Source organism: Prenolepis imparis, unplaced genomic scaffold (assembly GCF_030444845.1).
Source record: "Prenolepis imparis isolate NDT839.2.m4 unplaced genomic scaffold, iyPreImpa1.0 SCAF_6, whole genome shotgun sequence".
Classification (NCBI taxonomy): Eukaryota; Metazoa; Arthropoda; class Insecta; order Hymenoptera; family Formicidae; genus Prenolepis; species Prenolepis imparis.
The window spans coordinates 5,729,392-5,741,461 of record NW_028141164.1 but is presented as its reverse complement, the minus strand read 5'-3'; the positions used below and the strand labels follow the sequence as shown (position 1 = coordinate 5,741,461).

General features: G+C 32.8%; 1 protein-coding gene across 1 annotated transcript in view; it reads left to right on the top strand.

Annotated features, from left to right (window-relative positions):
• The window catches only part of LOC145937142 (uncharacterized), a 66,988-nt gene that overhangs the window by 601 nt on the left and 54,317 nt on the right, over positions 1 to 12,070 (top strand). Inside the window, exons 2-3 of the mRNA XM_083040023.1 lie at positions 150 to 428; positions 551 to 596. Coding sequence (XP_082896149.1) covers positions 261 to 428; positions 551 to 596 — 214 coding nt within the window. The 5' untranslated portion in view covers positions 150 to 260. The remainder of the gene's footprint in view (positions 1 to 149; positions 429 to 550; positions 597 to 12,070) is intronic.

Genomic DNA, 12,070 nt, shown 5'->3' with positions numbered 1-12,070 from the left:
TGATTTCTGTCAAAAATATTAATAAAGCGAAAATTTGATAATTAAATAAAATAATATAAAAAATAATATAAAAATTATAAAAATTAAATAGTTATAAAACTTAATATAGTAATATTTTATTTTATTTTATTTTATTTTATTTGTTACAGGTAGCATTGCTGATAAGCTGCGTGCGAGTTTGACTGCAAGATTATCGAGTGTCGAATGGACATTTATTCGTGCGCGATTATAGTTTTCGCATCGTTTTTTCTCATTGCGCAATGTACGCGAAATACGCGTGCGATTCACGCGTCGCGTCGGGAGTGCCGTGTAAAGTGTCGGGCGATCGTAATTATTCGTGTTTTCGCGAGTGTCGTGAGTGCTACCATGGACTAAGAGAGGAGGAGGAGGCCCGGGGAGGCATCGGGCGACATCGGGGCAACTGCGAGGTATGCAAAATACTTAAAAACATTTTTTTTTAAACTGCATCGAGATATTCGACTGCTTGCAGACTTTCAAAACACCCTGTACACACACAGGTATATACATAATTTGAATATTTTGTTTTCAGATCAATGTGTATGCCGTGTACTACAACTCCGCTATTGCACATATCGGTGAGTGAGAAATTGTTTATTTTGATCGAGTTGAAAGTATTAACATCCCTTTCTAAAAAAGGCATGTTAAGTCCATTCTCGCAAGTATTGTTGCATCTTTTCCGCGATGCTTATTGACTGTTTCGATTCGCATTGTGCGTTATATTCGTAGCATCGAGAGGCTGTCATCGCGAGAGTTAGTAGTTTGACAGTTTGTTAAAAAAAAAAATAAATAAAATAATATGTTATAATACTTTAAACTTGATTAATATTTTTGATAGTTATCAGCTGATTTCAATCAAAAGATATTAATCGAATTTAGAGTATTATAACATATTATTTACAATTTATTAACATACCTCTTTTAGAAAGGGATATAGTTATTGTATGTATATATATTTTTTTATATAAAATTATAATGCACATAAAGTTGCACACATCTCACATATTGTGAGAGCTTAACTTTATTGTATAGCTTACGTTAAAATTAGACTTTACGTTTTAATACAGTTTAGATTTCTTTTCATAAAAAATAAGCATTAGTCTTTTTATCTCTTTTTTTAAATTTTATAATCCGATTAAAGTGGTTTTATCGAAAATGTCGCGATTGCATATGCTCGTTTGCATTGCATCTTTATAAATATTCTATATTCTCTGATGAACTCAAGTAATTAATAATTACATCCATGATGTAAAAGAGCGATTGTCATCGAGTTGTAGGAGAATCGCGTGTTCTTTCCGAATGTTTCCGTTTCTCACGAAAAAAAATAGAGAACGCATTGATTATGTATGGATGAGAAGGGAAGAGTTTATGAATGTTACGCGATATCCGCGCTGATAGGAGTCATATGTTTGCGAACAAAAGGCGATTCCCGCGTCGATAGAGAGATGAGCTTAAATTCGCTCGTGCAGCAGCCATTAGTCCGCATTTGCAATTCGGATGAACCAGAACGCGACGTTAATACTCGCACGGTGGACGATGGTCAGCATCTAGATGCTTGGGTGGGTTTTAACGCCAGCAGGATCAACTGGAGGCAATTTGCCGGACGAGAGCCCACGTGGCAGTTCTTGTAACGGGAGGACATTTAATTAATTCCGAAGTGTCAAAACGCGGAGCGCACCTCGTTCTCGGGAAGCATTTTCTCATGTCCAATGCCCAATCCCTGCTATTACGACTATTTCTTTGATAAGATTAATTAAAACCGGTTTTCTAGTGCTTTTAATCCTTTTAATTAAATATTCATTTTTCAAGTACATACGCATACATATTGTAAGTGTGCATTAATTGCACTATCTACGAATAATCCTTTAGACGAGATCAGAATTTATTAAATATTTTTACATAAAATATAATTAAATTATGTCTTTAATAGAAAAAAGATTATATATATAAATATATTATTATAAAATTTATATGTCGCGTATACATATAAATAGAAATAGATGATAGAGAGAAGAGCATGTCATTAAGGAATAGACGATTTAAATCGGGAGTATCAATGATATTACTGTTCAGAATAATTGGGTTGAAAATAATGAATTTCTCTCTGTAATCTAGTATTCCAATATTATGCCCTAGTTTTGTGACGATTATTGATACGATTATGTATGTCAAAGGAACGCGATTTTAGTGGTTAGTGATTTGGTTTCATAACGATATTTATTGAAGTAAATGCAATCGATATTATAGAAAGAGAGAGAGAGAGAGAGTGAAAGTATGAGAGAGAGATTTTCTACACCAGAATTATATAAATAAAAGCGAAAACGACCATATATCTTAATATTTTCATATTGGATCGAAAAAACGAAATATTATAGGTAAATATGATTCATAACAGTTTGAAATATCTCTCTCCCTTCCTCAATTTCTTCTATGTTCTATTTTTATTTGATATATCTATTTGTAATGAAAAAGCTAGCGATCTAAAGTGAAAGCTTTTACGAAGAAGTCACGCGATATTATTGAAATTATATTATGATTGTGATCTCTCTCATGGAGGACAAATTGAAATAAATTAAAATCAATCGATTAACTAATTTTTTCCGAAGAGATATTCATTTCATAATTTTTTGAAAAAAACTTATTGTTGGTCTTAAAATTATTACATACAATAAATGGTACGCTTAAATACTTAATTTAGATAGATAGCTTCTGTCTAAATTTCATTTTCTAATGTTAGTATAATGTAATGAAAATATTAAATAGAAGTAAATAACACAAAGAACAAAATCTAAATATATTAAGTATTTCAAATTTTTTGAATTATATAGTATATTCTTATAAATATTATTTATATTAAATAATTGCATTGAAGAAATTTAATTAAAGAAACGCATAATCTCGATATGAATTATTTTTTCTGCAATACTATATGTGAAGCTTTATAATATTTTAACTCGATTTCGATGAAAGATTGTGGAAGCTTTTAAATCTCAATTTAAGGCTTTTTTACTCTTTAACTTCTAGTAAGTTTCTGCTAAGTTGTTTGCTGCCGCAATATTTTCGATCCGTTGCCCACAACGGATCCGTTGACCTATATAATGTACAAATGATATCTTTCAACGATATTTCCAGTTTCCATTCGTGATTTCGGTTTAAATATCGTCCCAACTAAGCATAGCGTATTACATTTATAAATCTGAATGAGTTAGGGAAATAAAGATAACCCATAAATGTTATTAAATGTTCGGTTTTTTATATTTTATCAACTGATAAATAGCGAGAACGTAATGAGGCAAAATTCATTTAACGTCATAAACATGACGTTAAATGAATTTTCTGTGTAACACCTTATTAATCGTTTGTCAATTATATAAGCCCACTTTATCGAGTGTCATGAGCAAGTGTTTCCGTAACGAAATATTCGTTATGGCAACTGTCTATTACTATTAGTATTTCTATAAATATTGATTCTTCCGCGATACAGGATTTTATCTCCTACTTGCAGTTTATCGTCATTAGTTAAGACTAATATATTAGACGAGTAATGTACGCTCCCTCTCACTTCCGCTTTTGTTACCAGTATGATCGACGCAGTAATCGATTATCCGATCAAGCGAATCTCGAAGAATGGCGTGAATAAATCGCGATAAAGAAAATTTGCATCTCAGAACGAACCCTGTGAATGCTGAATAATAAAAATAGTGCGACAGTAATGTTATATATAGCAACGAATATATAATAACTGATAAGCTTCAACCTTTTCACTTACGTACATCTCGCAAGGAAAAGAAACAACTCCGTCAGTTTCTTCTCTTTGGAGTAATCTTGCTTATACTTTTGCTTATATTCGTGAAAAACATCGAAATCGAATATAGTTTCAGATGCCATAAGTTATTATTTCCGCACTCATATCAATATTGATCGAAGGATATAAAAAAGAAAATATGAAAATATATCAAACGTTCGCAAGTATTCTCCTTTTTTAAGTTGCAGAAATTTGTTTCTTAATATTTTCCTTTTATTCAAATTTTGAGAATTGCTATTTAAAAAATAAAATGTACTACGCGATAGAATCATAAGATGATATATATTCTCGTAGTTGAAAATTTTGGAAAATTCTTGAGAGCTATTCTCTTCTCATTTTGCATCACTATACATATAAAGTACAAGACAAAGAATGGGGACGCTAATGGTAACAATCTCTTTTTATATCATTTTATTTTAATAATAAAAGTTATATATCACGATATATATATATGTATATACGACCAAAAAATACTTGTAAGATGCTATATAAAAACAATAAAATCAAGAGATAGTATAAAGCTTCAAGCGTGTGCATCGAGAGTGTGTATAAAGCTTTATATTATTATTTTCTCAAATTATAAAAGTTCAAAAAAGAAGAAAATCTAGTTTCTCTTTTCACACTTCAGACATCTGAGTGATGTTGCATCAATATTAGAGAGATTGAGACTTTGAGACGAGATCTATAGTTTAAAGAAAAAGTTGTTTCATAGCAAGTTGCGGCAGCGGAGCGAATTTCAGGAAAGCGTACCCATCGCGCACACCCTTTCACATCGATGATTAATTGGAAACACGTGGAAACAATGCTAGAACATTTTCCGGTTGAGCATTTCGCGCATCGAAGCTAAAGTCAATCATCGGAACGGAAAACAAATTGCGTTACAGCGGCAACGAGCAATGTGAGATACGTCAGTTTTCGGCAGGTCTATCATTGTGCAGTTCCGCGTATATCGGGCTAACCGGTTCGATTTCCAATAGAGACCGACAGGTCGCCGTCGGGAGAGCCGGTCGGATAATCAATTCAGAAATTGCACGTCTAATTACAAGAGAGAGAGAGAGAGAGTGGCGGAGCGAAAGGGGAATGTCGCGATAAAATTATCAAGAGTTGCGCTTTTTTTACTCGTACCTCTATGACCCGTGATTTAACTGCAATTTATGGAAAATGTCTCGACCTGATTACCTCGGAATTTCGCGGAGAGCCGCGATCGATTAGACTAATATCGGAGAAATCGAAAAAATCATCTACGTAGTAGGACAAATTGCGTCCGGAAAGAATTTTCACTACGCTTTAGAAGATGAAACCGTCCAATATAATCGAACAAAATTTTATTTCTGTTTACGTTATTTTCCTTGAATTGTGCAGGCCACTTCCGGATTGATATGGCACATATTTATTAGTCGGTTTAATCGCCTTTTTTTGTTATGCAGAGCGCACGCATATTTATTTGCGCGTTTTAGATTTCTCTGCGAAATATGAAGAGAGAAAAATTAATTTTGTTCACATATTTTGTATAATTTCAGATATAGATAAATTTGTGCGAATCAGAATTCACAAGCTTCCGACCGCGGTTAAAGAAAAAAAAAAAACGTATGCGAAAGATCGTTCGATTACTTTCTTCTTAATGAACTAGGTGATTATCCGATAAAGCGCAAAGTATGTAGATTTTGTTTAATATATACATGGGTTTTTTAATGATAATACTTGGTAGCGCAAAGCAGGATTATGCAATATTTATTCCGAGCGTGTCATTCACTATTTTGATTATTGACTGGGATGAATATTCAGATCTAGGTTCCATCGAGTCATGCATTGCTAATCATCTTGTCCTTGCGATGTAAATACCTCCGTGACAAATCTTCAACGCCAACGCGAAAAGCATCCAACCCGTTTATTCTTATTAAACATCTTCGGGATGCAATACAGTTATGTAACGTAAATGCATTGCATAAATACATGCAACGATTAATAATTTTAGTCGCTTGAATCTGATCGAATCTTTTTAAATTTATTTATGCGACTTATTCTTAAATTGCAATTTTTTAATTCCTTTATTAAAAAGCGCGAAATATCGAATCTATGGTATCTCGGAGTATCGCGTACCTTCTATCTGCTTCGTTATCTAAAATCAAATGAATAATGGCTGAATTATTTTATGGAATGCCAAGAGATTACACTAAAGGGAATGTAAAGGTACTTCTTAGAACGCGTGCTTAACGAGATTCCTAGGCCGGTAATCACAGCGGGAAACTTTGAGAACAGGAGAAAATAAATGCCATGAATTTGGCCGTGACATGATGAGAATAGCAACCTTGATACCACTCATATGAGCGAAGAATCCCGAGAGTGTTGTGCATATAAGGGGATTTTATTGAAGGTTACGCTAATTGATACAAGATACGATATAGCTATACAATGAAAAGCATAGAATTGAGAGCGAAAATTGCATTGGCGTTGAAATCAATGAATATTGGCGTGAATTATTGCACCAATAATTTAAACCTTCGGATATTAATAGATATAATTAATTTATATTGCAGAATGTTGTTTCATTCATCGCGCGAAATTGATACGACAATAAATATTTCCAACAGTATTTCTGTCACAAAGCAATAGGGATATGATTTTTACTACATTCGCTTTTTTCTTTGGACGTCTGTATAAATGGACCTGAAAGGGTTATTGTTTGTTTGAAAAAATGATATTTTCTCTCGCATATGGAAATCGACGGCAGCACTATGAATACACTGAGAGAATTTTTTCTTAGAATTACCCTGAAAATCATGGTAATCGTGGGACAATATGGTAAGGAAAGAATTTTATGAGAATTTCTTTGATTAATATTTATCACAATAAAAATAATAATATCTATTACAATAAAATATAAAACATGTTTGATTAATTTGACTAAACTGCATAGTAAAATTATATTGTCCCACGATTACCATGATTTTCAGGGTGAATTCTAAGAGAAAATTCGCTCTGTGTACAATTAAATGTTGAAAAATCTCTCGATATCTCGAAAATTTGAAATCTTTCTATATGTCGCGCATTTACAATTCATTTTAATGAAAAATCTAGGAGATATAATTATTACAAAAAATGTATATATTTTGAAAAAAAAATACAAAGAGCGCAAATTCAACATGTATAAGTATAAAAATAGATTTATTATCAATCACGACGGCTCGCGTATCAGATTGTCCTTAAATGAATATAAATTCGCTTGATCTGCTTTGTCATTTGACACTTAGTATCATCGCGATAGAGAAATTTCGTTTGCTTTGATATCCTTGATATCCTTGATATCAAAGCAAACGAAATTTCTCTATCGCGATGATATTATCTAAATTTGTAGTTGCCTTTGCAAGTGATCTGATGCGTGGGTAGATACTTCTGTAGTCCGTGACTACAGAAGCAGATGTAATTTCTAGAATTCGTTGGTATTGACTCAATGTCAACTTCCGATGTTAATATCCGGTCGAGAAACGAGCGAGGTCTAATATTACGTGTTGGAATGCAAGGTTTCTTACAATGGAAACAGGAAATACTAGGGATAGTGGAAAACTTGAATAATCAATATCGACGGCAGTGAATAACTTCGAACGTGATCTTCTTGCTTGAAGAAATGTAACAAAGAGAAATGTCTCCGTGACAAAAGGGGACTCAATTTCTCGAAAGTTTTTGTTCGGGAATATTATTACTCGCTAAAGATGACATGTGTATAGAGATAAATCTGCCTTAATTTTTTCGTCTGCGCGAACAAGGAACTAGAAATTATTAATAGAATTAAAACACGCTAGTGTCTCTGCGCAAGAAGCTAGTTAACGATAATCTGCTTTGCATTTGGGATCCATTAAATTCGTATATTTTGCTCTGGATATATATTGTTCATCCGACAAATAATGCATTGTGTTCAACAAGACTATATTTGACCATTCAGTAGCAAGCGTTACGTAAGTAACTGTAATAGTAAGAATCAATGAATCATAAATATTGAATTTCAATAATTTGCGATCGGGACTAAACAAATATTGACAAAATTTCAGCAAATTTCATTTTCTTAATATATTTGTACTCCATATAACGGCATAATCGATTATATTCACTTCATTATTATTATTGATTGCTACGTTAGTCTATAAAAACAATTACAGCAAATTCAAATACAATTCATTAGCGAAAATTAATATCTAATATAAACTGAATATAAGCTGGCGAGAAAAAAAATTTACACACATTTTTACCGTTCAGAGAATGCAAACCACTGAAAGAAAATTGTTTAATGCTATTCAACCTGGAGATCGCAGAAATGTGATGCTGCGGTTGATACATTTTCATTCGTAAGCCACGAGTGCAAACGTCGACGGGTGTGCAAAAGATAGTTTTGTAATTATTGTATAATGTTAATGAAAAGTGATTGAATTCTTGTTATAATAATCTACGTGACTCGAGAGCCATTCATGATTAAATATTTCTGTATGTATTAGTAACGTTGTATTTATACACAAACGTGATGGTATGTGGAACATATAGCAATTATTAATTTTTGATAATTAATCTTTATTTATCAGTGTTAGTTCAATAATTGCCTACGACACAAATAATTTCTTTATTTATTACGGTAATATAAGCAATTAAATCGAAACGAATTATATATCGAGTATCGAATATCGAGTTATATCGAGTTATATCAGCCAAATTGAGGAATAAAAATAGAAATGTCTTTTGATCTCATTTGAAAGAGAAAATGATTGTTAAATTGATTTTGTCTTTCTCACATTTTGCAGTTAATCTAAAACTTGTGAAATATATTTTTTTCTTGCAATATGTGCGTTTATTTTACATGTGATCGCGAAAAAATGTGCATACTTTTTGTCAGCTGACAGTTATGTTGCACGCTAAGCGCTTTGTGCTTGTAAAATACAGCAATGCGAAATTCCGGAAGAGCAGCGTGCTTTATCGCGACAAGCGCGTTCCTCGCAAAGAAATTTAAGTTTACGTAGGCGTCATATATGGCGCAAAACGATCGCTTAACTTAAAATAACTGTTTGCCTATTAACCGACTTCCGCGATTGCGTCATGTTTAAATAAGAAACATGGCTCAAGGGAGAGATAACGAGAGAACAGGAAATTTTGCTGTTTAGCTTTTATATATTCGTATTTTGAAATCATTAATCGTGCGTCTACGAAGAATATTTTATTCTGTTTCAACTTTTTCGTCGTTTCAACCTGAAGGGAGACAAAGTACAGTCACGGACTATACTTCGTTTCCCTCAAAGTACGGGGACAAGCTTGTAGGAAAAATATTTGCTCGTCCTCTTGAAAAAGACACAAAAGAACGGAAGGTTTCTTTACGCGGGAATTGTCTTTTGCACATTGAATTCCATTTCATCGTTAAACTTAAGAACGGGGAAAACAAACGAGTATTTTCATAATTTTATAAATATGTGCCATAAAAAATACTAGCTTGAAATACATTTTGTTAAGGAAAACTACTTCAGATTAATTAAATGAGGTCGCCGTATGGAATGCGAATTTATTTCTGGAAAATGTATATATCATTCAAAATGTCAATCTAATTAAATTTAGTTTAAAAAGTAAAGTTAATTTTATAAAGAAGAGAATAAAGATTGGAAAAGTCTTAATTTTTAATCAAACATTTGAAGTAGTAAATATATATGTTTCAAGTTAGTATCTAAAACTAGCAAACTAGCAAACACTTTGCGATGTTTAGATAAATTTTAATGAAGATCGAACTTTCAGTACAAAAATAATAAAGCATTGTAGCCTTTGCGCTGAAGAACCGTAGAATACGCAGAATTTGAATTCCTTTATAATTACTGTAACTTCGATCCCCCTTTCTCCTTCTCTCTCGACGCGCCTCGATAAAATCTCGACGATGAGTTATGAACAAAGTTGCATTTGCATATTTCTACGGCTGAAGGAACTTCGATGGACTTCAATCAACTTATGCATACTAAAACTGATTACAACAGCAAAGTAATAATACGATTTATATCAAATCAACTTTGCAAATATTTCTTGCAAAATTATATGATATTAACAGTAGCATAATACAGAGAATACTATTAATAAGATGCGTTTCTTGCAAGCCCCATTTTTCATTTTGTGCTTAAAAGCATAAAATGCATTTATCTCTCGCAATACAAACAAATACAGACGAGAAAGAGAGTTTTCATGCATTATTTTGTCGATTGTTTATGGAAGATAATAAAATGATTTCAATTGAAAGAAATATGGAAAGCTCAACGACGTAGAGTGGAGTTGACACATGGTGTAATGCGATAAACTGTGGCCACTAATTACTAATTAGCGAACAGTAAAGAGCTCCAATAATCGCAATTTCAGCTTCACAATTGGAAAAACAATAAAAGCATAAATTTTATAGAGCTAAAAATGTATAAAGCATTATGCTGTGTGTTACAAATTTGATATAATATTTGTAAAATTTTGTATAACATTCTTTTTTTTTGTAAAATTAATTTTTCCCATTCTTTTAAATATAGCAGTTTTATATACAATAGCTTTCGATCTTGGAAATTCATAGAAGGACGCGTTCTGTTACATTGCGTTTAGTATCGATGATTTTTATCTCTCATTAAATCGTAGCGAAATATTTTCTAACAGGAAACGTGGACATGACAAGGGTTGGAAAATCCAATTATCGAACCGATTCTCCATCGCCATCTCGCGCATCCATCCTACTTTGACACATTCGTCACGTTGAGGAATGCCAAGTATTCGAAACTGCTGATTCGCGATTACGATCTGTGAAATAAGTCTTTGCTTTCTAATTGTACGCTTCAATAGCGCAGACAATTTGAGAGGAATTAAAAGTAAATTATCACGTAAATATTTTTAATTGTTTTCTCCTTCAAATATCTAATGCATTTCATTTAGATTGCATTTCATACAAAGGAAATGAGGTCTCGTGTTACGCGTTTGAGAATGTATTATGTAAAGTAAACGCAGATTATCAATTATCGATCAACTATGCAAGTGTATAAGATGAAAAATCAGAGTCAGATTCGCACATTAATTAATTTGCCATCGATGTATCGATCCTTCTGGAATCTCACGTAACATTCCTAACTCCTCTGACCTGATCGCGTCTGATCGAGCTTGCGAATTTGCCATATGATTGACTATTACTATACGGTGCGAGGATAGCGGTAGGTAGCTTCTACTCAGGGGAGATTAATTCGACGGTGCAGCATATTTCCCAAGCGAATCCGGTCGAGTATCGCTTATAAATCGCGTAGGTGAGTTCACGTATCAATTTTCATTCGATACGGTAGCCAGTCTCGGTTCGGTTTCGCATTCATTCCATAAATAAGTCGGCGAAACTTTTCGCCGACGTTTTCTCATCGTCTTATATGTATGCGTCTTATTCTCGCGATATATTCTCTATTTTTTTAAAATAAAAACTGGCATTCGAGTTAATTCAAAACAGTCTAATTGTACAGATTTTAAAATTGACAAATTAAAAATATTATGTGTGTAATACATTGTTATAAATGTTAATATCGTTCAAATAAAGCACGAGATAATAAATGGAATTTAATCGCGATATAGTTCGCGAGGCTAGATCAAGAAATTAGTCAAAATCCTTAATAGATATATGTTCGTGTACTTCCGAAAATCAGAAGCAAAGATATGAATTGAGTGAAGAGAATAATGTATCACTTTTCAGTTTAACTTACAATTGCGGAACGGAAATTTAATTTGAGATAGTGTACTAATATAAAAGTCTTTATCAATACAGCTTTATCATAAATAGTAGAGTTATTTTGATCAATTATCGTTGAATATATTTTAAAACATATATTTTAAAGTTAAAGCATTGAGTGCGATGAATGCAAGAGTTGAAAGAGATCATTATTCGTATATTATATTCACAATATCGGCACGGATAATTGTTCGTTTATCGTATTAACGGGGTTTAAAGTATAATATCGGCGTAATTCGATGTAATGTATGTATATCAATTCATTAGAGGATATGCCATTAAAATGAGACTTATCCGCGCGGTTTTTATATAGACTTTTCATCGATGCTGTTTGCCCGATGCACACACATATTGGGCATAAGAGCTGCTGAATAGGGCGAATCGCGAAAGGGGTATTCGCATTCGATGTTGTATATTTGCGTCACCACCATCACGGCGCCATGAAACACCCACGATCAGCACCGCATTTCTCCTCCATCCCCGATCCGCGCGACGTT